The sequence below is a fragment of the Tenebrio molitor genome, chromosome 2 (genome assembly GCF_963966145.1).
Source record: "Tenebrio molitor chromosome 2, icTenMoli1.1, whole genome shotgun sequence".
NCBI lineage: Eukaryota > Metazoa > Arthropoda > Insecta > Coleoptera > Tenebrionidae > Tenebrio > Tenebrio molitor.
Window position 1 is genome coordinate 8,002,520 of NC_091047.1, and position 13,171 is coordinate 8,015,690.

A 13,171-nucleotide genomic window follows, 5' to 3' on the forward strand; every position below is an offset into this window, starting at 1 on the left:
CGAACAACTTATCAGCATACGTAACAGTCATTTGACATCTAATTTGCCAGCTTCAACGACTCGACATAGTTCGGCCAAAAAAAATATAGAGCCGCACAATTCCACAGGACTCTTGATATATGTTCTTTTATAGACATTTTATGTACGGTCGGTGAACAAATAAAACTGGGACACTTAAAATTTAATCTATGTAAATCAGACCATTGAATTGTCAATATATTTGTCAGTGTCTATATAATATGTCATACCAAAGTTAACCTATATGCTGTTCACGATTATTTTAAACACGCAGGAGGCCGCGATATTTTTTTGTTAGATTGACGTCAGGTCCTGTCATATGACGTTTCGTTTATAAATATTCGCATTTTTGTCAATTCCGTCATTAATTTAGTTAATAAGAATTTACCCAGAACTGCCCTACAAATATGTATGTTTCATTTCAATTACAATTTTACGATTATTGTTCCTAATGCGTTCAATTATTTAAAAAATGTAACAACTTGGAAGCAGTGTTCGGTTGAATTATAACCTAAAATAGATTTATTAAGACAAATCACAATACTGCCAACTAAAATGTCAGATTTTCATAGATAGTCCGAATTTGAAATAATCGTGAATGGTTTATATTTGTGATAAAGCCGTAATTAAACGATGCAAATTTGTAAATTTTGACTTATGTGATTGTCATTTTTGTCCCAGTTTTATTTGTCCATCGACTGTACACAATTTTAAATGAAGGACAAGGCTTATGGGAAACTTTAGCATCCATGACATATCCCCAATTAATGTTAATTTGGTTGAAGATTTCGATTCGGACTTAGAAAACAACGACGATGACGAGGATGAGTTGCAAAATGCAAAATTATTTCATTGTTACGTTCAACTGCCTTTTCGTATTTGTTTAGTGCAACTTTGCTTTTTTTTCAAAATAATTAAACAAATTTAATTTCACAATACTTTGATTGGGACCAGTTTTGACAGAACAAATTACGTGACCCCATAACCTAACTTTTTAAAAGCCCAAACTCGCGGTAAAAAGATGTGTTCACAAGACAAAAGTTACTAAATTTAGTAACTTTAGTTCGTGATTACAAAAATGAATCTACTATTCTATATGTATAAGAATTTGTTTAGAACAATACATTGACCGACAATTGATATTGAGCAATTATTTTAAATGTTGTGCTGAACGGGTCCATGAAAAAAGGCTTTTCTAATATGCTTTAAAAACATGTCAAAACCTTTAAAAAAACAAAGTGTTTTAAGGGGGCCCTCCTAGTAGTCACATTCTACATTAATTACACCTTTAGGAATATGTAAGTAAGTCAGGAACTGCACTAGTAAAATTGTTCTGTGCTGATTTAATATTATAATTATGAAAATTGGTTAAATAACATTTTCATCCATTCCATCATGTTCAGGTGTAATCTTTATGAAAGGGTTTAAAATAATAATGCATGTTATTTAATTAAATGGTGAATCATTTATTTTAAAGTAAATAAAATACATTCATTCATTAAACACTGGTACGCTCAAATTGAACACATATTGACATAAACACACAATATTTTATTGTAAAATGTTTCAAGTTTAATTTAAAAAAAAAATAAGAGGAAAGTCAAAGAGTCAAAATCCAATTTATTCTTTTGAATTATAAAATATACTGAAAACGGCATGTCTGATGATTTAAAAATAATTGTTTCAATTTTTTCTTTGTTGGTTTATTGTGTGGGTGATCATACCGTTCAATTTAATATTTAATAAGTGAAGCTAAATTTAAAAAATGGTATCCATTTCGTTACGCTTTCTGTTTATTTACTGGTTATGAAAAATAACCATTAAGCACCTAAAGCTCGGTCATTTAGGTGTTCTGGTCTAATTTCCATTTTAAACAGGTACGAAGAAGCACGTATTTTTCGAGTTTATTTCTGTTTTTACAGTTATTTTAATTGAGGTCGATTAGATATTCGCATTCAGTAAAATAGTGGACGAAATATTTTGTACATATTTTAATGACGGCACGTTGGCAATTTCCCTCGACACCCTTCCACTCAATTTTTCAAAGTTAATACATACTTAAACGAATATATGCCATGAATACATAATTTAATTACACACATCGCAAACCCTGACTTGACACGGACACATTCGAAGAAATTAAAAATGGAAACATTAATAAAGAGATCGCGATGGTTGTAAAGTCGACATCTCAAGAAAAATGGGACTGTTTCGCTGCACAAAGCAGGACGTGTTTATAAAAGGAAGCGTGAATGAACAATAAGTAGAAAAATATGAGAATCTCTCAGCTGTAATCACCATGCAAAAATGTCTTTCCGTTGAGTTGCTCGGATTTAATCTGTCCCGAAATTAAAATTTCCTCCTGGTGTCAAGTGTCCGAGCGTCTTGTTCTGAGCAGCTCAGAAATGTGGTGGAATAAAATCTCATTAAATGATTCGCGTTTTATGATAATTCCGGCCGCCCACCCATTTAAACAAGCTAATTGGAATTAAACTTGATTAAGCTCAATAATCGAAATTCGGGAATGCACCCGGTGTCTCGTCCTATTATTACTAGTTCGCTAAACAAGTCACTTAAAATTTACATGATAAAAGCTCGGTTTTCGCGAACTGTGCTCATCATTCCATGCTAATTTTCCACAAGGAATCGCTAAATAATCTGGTCAGAAGTAGTCCTCGACGACCTGATCCTGTTCATTATAAACCACCGGAGCTGAAAAATTATGGCGCAGGTGGCTGGTCATTAATCGCCCAGGGACCACCCGGAAGCGACGCCTCTGCTCCATATTAAGATTTACGACAATAACCGATCGTCTAATAATAAATTACTTTTACGTCTTAACTCGACATTATGAGCCGCATTAAAACTGTTGCAAAGGCATCCTCTTGGCGGTAACAAGTCATTAAAACATTTGCTACATGTGGGCCACACAATTATTAGCCGCTAAGCCAATTAGAAGAGTTATGACTCCCCAGATGATAATCTGATTTGGTGTTTATTGTTGCAAATTCAGTCACTACGGCTTAATTCAATTTCTTTTCAGTTATTTATAGTTGCGGATGGAGAGAGAAAATACTTCGATTTTAAATACGTAATTCCATTAGTTAGCAGAGGCGTGATAGACCAAGGGATTGGGGCACTTAAATCCCCATTAAATGTTGCCGAATTAGCGTATTGCAAAATCACTGTAATTTAATTAGCAAATCAGTCATATTTAAACATTGCGCGGAAACTTCTGAAATTATTTATTTTTTAGTTGCAAAACAAAATAAACTTTGAAGGTCACAGAAGACATTTCTTTGTTGCGACACCATCGAAAAAAATTAAAACAAACGGTCTGTTCTGAATTAATAATTAGAAGATTATGAAGACATATTGCCGGAACGTTATAAATGTGGATTGGGGACTTGTCGTTAAGTTGGCACTACCAGGAAAAGTAACTGGGCGCGCGTATGACAGATTTCTCACTAACCTACAGTTCCACCATAAGCTTGAATTTGACAATTCACATCTAAAACTTTTCTACTATATCAAATAAGCAAATAAAACCCAAATTATTAGAAATATCCCAGATGATGAGGTAAATTTATCTGTACAATTTTTTTGTTCTTCCACACTAAGCATCTCTGCCGCTTTCACGTGGCATTAGCTAATTGTAATAAACTTAGAAGTTTGATTTTGTTACCCATAAAACAATAATTCGAGTAATAAAAAGGGCGAAACTTTCATCAAGTTATGTTATAAAAATTATACCCCCACATTTGGCAATTTACTCTTTAGTAGGTCGTAAATTTTTTGGAGCACGTTTTAAAACTAATCTTTAATATTTTTCGTTGCATTTTATTTTTAATATTTTGGCAGAACGATGGTCTTTATATCGACGCTCCAATTTACTCTAACTAGAGCTGAAGTAACCTTAATCCCGGTCCACAATGCCACCACATCTTGTGCGAATCGTATCAGATCATATCTCATTTAACCGCAACAATGATATCAAAAGATTCGAAAATGGAACTGTGTAAGTACAGTACTGTATAGACAGATATTGTGATCTCGGTAGTAACATACCTAAGTGATCAATTTAATTAAGCTCAACTCAAACAGACCGATTTTTCGAATGAAACTTGGCAATAATAATCAAGAACTATACACGTGTGGAGTGTTGGTTGTATAAACATGCAGAATTTACAATAGTGGAGGTTTAGCGGGCGGTTAGAAGTTATCAAAGATTAGTGGGAAAGTTCAAAATTAACTTGTTGCGGGATGGGTTGGTTTAATATTGAGTCGTTTTGTTTTTATAAGGAATCGTTTCGCTTGCAGGAGTGTAAATAAGCTGACGATTACGCTCATCGTACAAACAGCGGTCTGAAAGTAGTCTCTCTAATACAATTCCTAAACGTTTGACTACCGACTGACCTTCTTTTAATTATGACTTAATTGTAAATTGTGCTAATTACATTGCGTATTTTGTTCTTTCCATGTAGAATGAATGCTAACATCAAATGTGCTAAGCGTAGGGAGACAACGTTAATTAACTAACAGCTTAATGTCTGTATCATTCGTCTTCCAAATTAGGCGCTTGGATTAGCACAATGCAAAAACGATTCATTCGCACACTAAAAACTATTAGAAAACACATGACTAACTTCGGAATTGTTTTTCAATGTCGACAAATAATAACAAATAAAAAAAAGTTAAATTATTTTACGTTTCTTTGTGTTCATAAATCAAATAATTTAGGGTGTGACGTTTCTTTCATAAACAACCGCAAGGCAACAATATCACTTATAATAAATTTATTTAGAGTTTGTTTACCGATTATTCAAATACAACAGTTAAAACACTAAAGTATAATTACATTAATGAAGGCAAATGACAGATACATACATATTTTTGTAATTTTCATAATTTTGGGTTTTCACCCAAATGTAATTATCAATTTTCAAGTAAAATATTTTATTGTATTTGCAATTGCAATAAAAAATGTATGATTTCAAGCCACACTTCAAATATTCAATGGAATATTATTATAATACAATAAACTTCTGGATCAACCAATCCCAAGCAGAAAAGTCTTTGTATGGGTTTATTTAAAATACAACATTTACTTTAATAGACTAAACAATTTAGAAGCTTTACGGCAGAGAATTCGCGTTGAAATGGAACAAACAAACTCTGACATTATTGAGCGCAGTGTACAAAAAGTGTCGGTTGGCGAAGGATAATTTTTTCAACATATGCATTATATTTTGTTGTTAACCTTAGATGTTTGTTTGTTTTTATTTGAGGTCAATTATAGTAGTTTACATTAAAAATTTAATTACATTTTTGAAGTAAAATTGTGTCAAAAAATTGTTATGTACGGTACAAATTTTTTTCAGTCATCGTTTAGCTAGTACGAAGGTCTATCAGAAAGAGAAGAAAAAAGTGGGATTGTCGTTTAAAAAGTTGGTGGTGACGTCATTGCGCAAAAACCAATGACGTCATTTAAGCAAATTGCCCCTCACAGGAGGGCATTTAAAATAAAATCGACGTGTCTGAGCGATTTTCTTAAAAACATCACATAACGCAATTATAAATTGTGTTCCTTACTTTATCATCAATTCATCACACTGTATAAAATAAAGGAAATATCTTGCTAAAACATCAAAAAAAATTAAGGCCGTTGAGCAAGGTCCAGCTAAGGAATGCATCGTCCAGTGATATTAAATTTGCAAAATTTAGAATTTTGGAAGGACAAGAAAGTTAATGACGTTCTATAGAAAGTAATGAAGACCGATCCTCTCATACACAAAAAGGGAATTTACAATTAAATTAAATGGAGGCACTGTAACAGCTTAAAAAAAATGGATAAACGGTCCCGCATGCACTAACAGTTGGTGGTCATAAAACAAAACTATTCAACTATAATGTTTTTAATCTTGGCGAAACGACCACAACTAACAGTTATCAGTTATCACGTAGTTAGCGCATACATTGATAAAATGTCTTAAAAATAAATGAAACGATCAAGAGCAGTTGTAAAAACCAACAAAAAAATTAAAACTGATGGCTTAACTTGGGTCATCATGCCATACATGTATTTGAACAGTTTCAGCAAAATTAAAAAAGATTTTGATTTGAGAACGGTTCCCTTATGAATGAGTCATCGTTGCTAACATTTGAGGGTGGCACTGTCCCGGAGGTGCGGTCCAATAACATTAATTCGCAAATTCAAAGTTAGGTTATGTGAATCAGTTTGAGGGGTCTTGTTTCAAATGTAATTTATTAGTTTCAGTACTTTTCGTTACACTGTATGTAATTTGATTTAACTTAAAAAAATAGTTGTATCGGTGAAGTGAAAGCTCACTTGCAGTATTGTCTGTTGGATTTAAATCAGGAAGTGTTAAGGGCTAACATCAATTCATGTTGTGCGGCATCTTTGCATCTAGTGAAGTTATGGTTTATAATATGTGAAATACAAAACTTTACCTTATCTTAGATATTTTATCTTCGTTTTATTTATTTAATTCGAGATGATGTTTTGTCCTTTTTTATCATGTTTCCCACGAACGCAATTGAAGAGTAGTACAGCAGCCGTCCTTGGAATATAAGAAAGATTGAACTATCCCTTCTGTGGTTCTCTCGTATCAGCACCCTAATGCTCATTCTAGTATTATACAGGGTCTTTGGTCTTTCTGTGTAGAAAAAAAAAATCTAACTTAAAAGATATTCGAGAAAAGACAACTTAAAGTTGACCAATCAGAGATCTACAGCTTCGAAGTGTGTTTACCATAATTCTACGTTACTTGGATTTCATTAAAAAAACATTTAAAAAATATGTGGGTGACTGGAGTTTTTGAAAGATGTCAGAATCAAATTAAATTTGTAATAAAAAAAAGCAAAACCAAAAGACAAATTTTCGTGTATTTATCGGAATCTTGGCCACAACTGACATTTAACTGACAAATATGTGTGAACTGGCCTTTATTGAATATAACTCAACTTTTGACTCGATAATGCCATTTCCCTGCTTTTTTGATGTCACAAGAACAACTTCAAAGTGATTGGTTTACATCATTTTTTTTAGAAATGTCTAAAAAAAGTTGGCCAAGATTCCGTGTCCGGAATAACTAGTACCTATTTTGTCCTATTTCGGTCACTTTTCATTTTCTTATTTATTATTTAAACCATATTTCATATAATATTCATCCTTCTCAGCTATTGTACAATTGTTGCAAAAAAAAAAACGGGAAATGTCAGAATAAAATTGACACATTTTTACAATTTTTTCATAGTGTGAAACCTTCTCACGAGAGATAGGTTAGAATTATGGTCAAAATTTATACAGGGCTTTCATAAATAATTCATACATCAGGTGTGCTCTCACTCCATGTATTTAAATGGAAACATAGCCTTCTTGTGAGACGAATCATTTATGAAACCCCTGTACAAGAATCACTTCTTTAAATGCTAACCCTTGACTTGCCTTTATTAGTGTTATCTCTAATTACCATAGTAGTGCTTGGTTATTCTACAATAAGTACGGTGCATTCTAATATTAATAATTTGATTGGGTAATTTGTGGAGATTCTTCATTAATTTTTATATGCTGATTTTTCTTCTAATTTGGCAATGGTAATAAAGTTTTTTAAATATCTTTATAAATTCTTTTCAGTTCGTCAGTAATTGGTTTAAATTCTTTTTCTCCACTTTCATAACCAGAAAATGTTATACGTTTTTCTTTTCTGAATTTTGCTTTCTATTCCACTCGTTTTTGTTTTTTTCAATATTCATCTGGCAGCAAGGTGCCCACGTTGATTTTTTAAAGGGTTTTCACTTAAAAGTTGATTATTTTATGATAATGAAATACCATATTTCATTTTGTAAGGACGGAATATTTTTTTATTTCAGATGCATGCACGGAAGGTTATAGTATTGCTGGTCTACATTTTAACAGTGTTGGTATCGGTAGCTGTCACAAAAAGATACACGTCAGATAAACGAGTGCAGAGTAAGTAGCAACCAATCCACGGAAAATCTAGAGGCTCATCTCTTCACATTTAGATTTATCGACGTTCAAAACAATGATGCGATATGGTAGAGCAGGCCCCAACCCCAACGAAAAAGAGAGCAAAGTCAACATCCACCCCAGAGCCGACGCCTTCTTCCTCGGACCCAGGTATTTAATTAGGAAAGTTTGATGAGAAGCGATTTTTGTTGTTATTTACTCAACAAATTCGTTTCATAATTTCTGTTTACCTGAGGGAATTAATTTGTTATTAATTGTAGATGACGACGTTAGCCAGTTAATGTAAGGCATGTTTGCGCTTTTCCAGAATTATCAGCCACAAGGCGAATAAAAAAGCTCGTTAAGACAATGCTTCCGTTCCTCCTTGTGCTCGCTTTTGTGTCTAATGTTACATTATTCATCACGGCAAAGAAGTGATTTTATGCATGGCTGAGGGATAAGACGAGAGCTGAGCTGAAACGAGTGATTAAAAAATATTTGCAATGCGCGACACGACATCCTCGACTACAGACCGGTCAGAATCTTACATTGTGCTCGCCTCGATTCAAAAATCCTCTACACCTAATCAAATATTAACCCCAGGATTACCGCCGCATCTGCTTGTGTGCTTATTAAGAATTAACTCCCCTAAACTCAAAGCTAATTGAAATCTCAGCCTCCAAAATAATGTTACAAAAAGACCCGACTCGAAAGCACGTTCCTCGTTAAATCGCATTTTCAAGTGCGCCCCACAAACGCCCTCGTAAACGTGATCCTCTCGATCCTAGTCCTGAATGGGGCACAATGAGTTGCATTTTGCGCCTCGATGACAGTGCATAATGTTCGTGGCGACTTAAAAAAATTACTTGCTTCCAGATATGGCAAGAGATCGAGTTGGAGCCCCAACGCTTCGTTGGTTTATCCTGTCTCCACTCCACTCTGCGGTTTAGATGAGGATTTATCCTGCGCTTACACCGGCATCTCAGACTTGTATCGATGCACTCCGAGGTAAGATTATGAAGAATTCATTACGCATAACGACAAAAGTCAAAACCAAAAACGAAATACAAAGAGTCGATGGGATTTGCAAATCGAGTTTTAGTCTCATATCGTGGCGCAAAGTGGCGAATATTAAGAGCACTCGACAGTGTTTGCTCCGATGGTTTTCCAAATTGGTTTATGACACCGAAATTACGGTGGAAATTAAAATTAAAAATTTTCAACAACGTAAAAGGCAAAAAATTTAGGTGATATACAGGGTTATATACGAGTAATAATGGGCCTTACAAACATTGAAATGCAACCAGTTATACATTTTCATCGCCTTCGTCGACCATTTATATTTATTTAAAAAAAATTAAAACATACATAGTTGATTTTAGTTTTCTTTTAATTTAACACGAATTTAGGTTATTTTTATTTAACACAAATACATTTCAGGTTTGACAGATGTCACGTAATGAAAACTGGAAATTGTCTTTATAAAAGCAATCTTGGATTCATTAAAAAATAAAAATTTCAATTGGTATCTACTCATTTGAAAAATATGTTTGTGTGCAACCATACGCGAAATGAGAAATTAAATTTCGCAGCCGTTGCCTTGACGACGGCCGTAAAAGTAAAAGTAATTTTTATATTTATTTATTATTACAATTACAACATATCTATCTGCATATTTCCGGTGTAATTTTACAAAATCTGGATTGGTTACAGTTAAAATTTGATTTTGTGTCAGGAACGGCCACTATTACAGAATTTTCATCCCGTTTAAAATTTCCGCCAATTTCAAATGAGACAGCCGCATGAGGTTGAGATGAGGAGTCGATAAGAAAGATCCCAAAACCCCATTATCGATCTATCATCTATATGAAACGTACACATGTGAATTAGGTTAATTTTGGTTAAATTTTCACTGATCAAAAAGAGAAATATCTCGTAACAATTCCTGAATGTCATCAACAGACATTCTGGTTTATTTGTGTCTTTGCACGGCTCCTGATATTTCCACAATTAAAATAACCTAAAAAGGAGCAGATGATACAACCTAGCATAACAGAACTTAACACAAATTTTCGGGTTGCACACAAAATGTTGTGTATGTACACCTTGGCTACGAAATCCTTTGACGACCTCAAGATTGTCTTATCTCGGCCGCAAAGCGGCCTTGACGACAATTTTTCTCTCGGTTCGTCAAAGTACGATTTCGCATCCTTGATATACAAATAACTATTATTTGGTTGCGTCGGGACATTGTTAGGCCCATTATTACTCGTGAATACCCCTGTATTTTAGCGAAATTATGTCAAAATGAGACAAAATTAATTAACTCCTAGAATACTTTTACACCTACTTTTAGGGTAGGTACTTAATAATTATACTCCTTCACCCTTCGGTTACAATATTTGTTTCGTTTTTCTCACTACTTTTAAATAAACATTTATTCTAACTTAATTAAAAACCTACAAAATCGCCGATGCACAAAAGCAATCGCCGAGTCTTCGAAAGCGCTTACCTTCGCGGAGATTTTAATTAAATCCACTTAAAAATAGTACCGGAATTGATCAAAATAAAATTTAATTGTGGAGATTTTACTCAAAATGGCTGTTGTCAGGTGGGCTTGTCGCATGTTATTTAACTTTTGTCTTAAAACTTTTTATGACCTTTAAGAATGATCTGGAGCAGCAACTTCACCCGCATACTACTCTGTTAATTGTTCGAGCTTAAGTTTGAAGGTGTTACTGAAATAAATATCATCATCCTTTCTAATAAATCTTTCAAATATTTAACGAGTATAAACTGCCGTGTGATGTTACTTTTTGAATAATCTGGTAGTAAACTTTTATGGCATGTTGTTACGGTTGAGACAGTGATGAACCAATTTAAAAACAGTCATATTTCGCGTAAAGAAAGAATAAATGGCAATGTGACAGTTTCGACAGCTCACAAGCATTAGTGCTGGTTATTCGTTAATTGTGGCGACCGGTTCGACAAAGAAATGCAAATATCGAGGGTTTGCCCTGTTTATTGTACACTTGTTTTCCAGAAACAGCTCAAAGGTCCAAGAATTACATAAACAATGTGTTCTTTTACTGAGTCACTACACTTTTGATTATTAGTCCTGTAAAAGACAAAAGTAATCATGTCAAAGGGAAGTCCATTTGCTCTCGTACTTTTGTAAATTTTGTCATGACAAAAAACTAAACAACGCACTGATGAAATAAAAATAACTTTCACTTCAGCTCCACAAATGGAAATTTTAAATAAATAAAGCGAAATTGAATATTTAACCGCATGGCAATTTTCATAAAAAATTAAATTAATGTTGATAACTGTCAGTAAAATATTTGTTTGTTGGGAAAATGAGGCATTCTTGTTTTTTCGTTAGCTTCACGAGTCGTGTTTGCATTGTTACCGGAAAAACAAATGCGAGCTGGAAAAGAGGCACATAACAAATATTTGGGAATGAAAACACACATGTAATTAATTATATTCAGTCAAACTTAAGAAATAACATGATGAACAATAGAAATGATGATGATATGTCAAATAAAACATTTTATTTTGGTTCCTCAGGTAATGGAATTTTTATTTCATAAAGCAAATACATATCTGGTTGCAATGATAAAAATCAACACGTGTGTTCGGGCTCGGGGGACAAACCTGACGTTTTGGTAAATAACCAGAGCACCCAATTTAAAATAGATTTGGTCGCGGTGTCACTTCTTGGTCCCTCAAGAAACCATTGTCAGAATTAGAACTGATCCGGCGCATCCACCACTCCGAGCTAAAGAGGTGCTTAAAAAGTGAAAGGTTTATTTGATAAAAATTCATACGACAGGAGCGTGCACTATTCGCGTACATTTGTTGGGCAAATTCAATTGTTCCACACGATACTGTTGAAGCTACTATTCTGCATAACGCAGCTCCTCAAATTGGAACTTTCTATATTCAGGACAATAACGCGATCGCAAGAATATCGATATTTTATAAATAGAGACACATGAGCCTAGAATACTGATAAATGGCATTTCCTTTGGGTGTTGATATCACACAGCGATAAAACGCCGATTAAATTTAAGTTGTTTTCGTGACACTCCCGGTGAAAAAAATCACTCGAATCAATCAAATCGAGAAAAATGACGTGCCACTTGCAATTTGATTCTTCTAAATCTGTCAGCGTTAATGTGAATTCATCGAAATTGAAAACGCGTCGGACTAGCCTGTTTATTTCAGGATATCAACCAAGATTAAGTGCGTTCCTGTGGAGATGATGCGATTAGGTTCCCTCAAAGCTTATCCCATTGACATTTTGGCCCGAAACAAGCCGTGTAAAGTCGCTTTATGGTTTTAGTGAGCCGTTATACGTGACGAAAGCGGTGTAGGGTGTCTCATTCATAACTGTGTACAATTTATTACAGCAGGAAATTTGCTTTGTTGCAGGAAAGGCCGCGAAAGTGACTTTTCGACGTCTTCTAACTGAATCAAAAAACTGACATGTGATTAGATTTATTAATGTGACGTTATCTTATATTGTTAGACTGGGGCTCGCCTTGGGGCTGGGGGCGAGGCACAGTTGCTTCCGATTATTTTGTTACTAAAACTGTAAACTACGTTGATGTATTTCATGTGCAATAAACGATTATGTTCACACTTTCTAGCACTAATATTCTTTGTTCTTTCTCTCCCGCCGTAAACTCTAGCTAGCTAAACGCCCGAGCTCCCGACTAGTCACGAGTATTCTTGTACCTCCTACTGAAACTTTGTTAGTTTTTCCCCGATGACACCTAGATAATGTTAAATTTACATAACTTTTTGTCTCAAGCCGAGACGAATTCTCTCGGGCTGAAAAATTTCAATTTCCATCTGGGCGGCAATAATAAAAAATTAAAATGTAAAAAATTATGCACTCGTAATTTTGTGCCTTTTTGAATGAAGTTATGTGAGCGGAATGTGTGTTTAGAAACAGGTAAATAAAGAGAATATTGCAACTTTGTTCTATTTACCACAGACTAGAAATTGGAGGTGAAAATAAAATTCAATTTCATCAAAAATAAAAGACTAAATAACTCCCCGTTATTGCAAATAATACAAATGATAATGAACTCAAATAGCACCAATTCTCGCCATTGCGATTGAATAATTTTTCGCTCCAACAATCACCTT

General features: G+C 34.0%; 2 protein-coding genes across 2 annotated transcripts in view; one reads left to right on the top strand and one right to left on the bottom strand.

Moving 5' to 3' along the window:
- LOC138123299 (RYamide neuropeptides) overlaps nucleotides 1-12,672 on the top strand; it is a 30,278-nt gene extending 17,606 nt beyond the window's left edge. The window contains exons 2-5 of the mRNA XM_069037939.1: nucleotides 7,912-8,011; nucleotides 8,065-8,179; nucleotides 8,885-9,016; nucleotides 12,449-12,672. Coding sequence (XP_068894040.1) covers nucleotides 7,912-8,011; nucleotides 8,065-8,179; nucleotides 8,885-9,016; nucleotides 12,449-12,488 — 387 coding nt within the window. The 3' untranslated portion in view covers nucleotides 12,489-12,672. The remainder of the gene's footprint in view (nucleotides 1-7,911; nucleotides 8,012-8,064; nucleotides 8,180-8,884; nucleotides 9,017-12,448) is intronic.
- nmdyn-D7 (nucleoside diphosphate kinase homolog 7) overlaps nucleotides 1-13,171 on the bottom strand; it is a 47,596-nt gene that overhangs the window by 29,535 nt on the left and 4,890 nt on the right. The gene's annotated exons all lie outside the window — the stretch shown is intronic.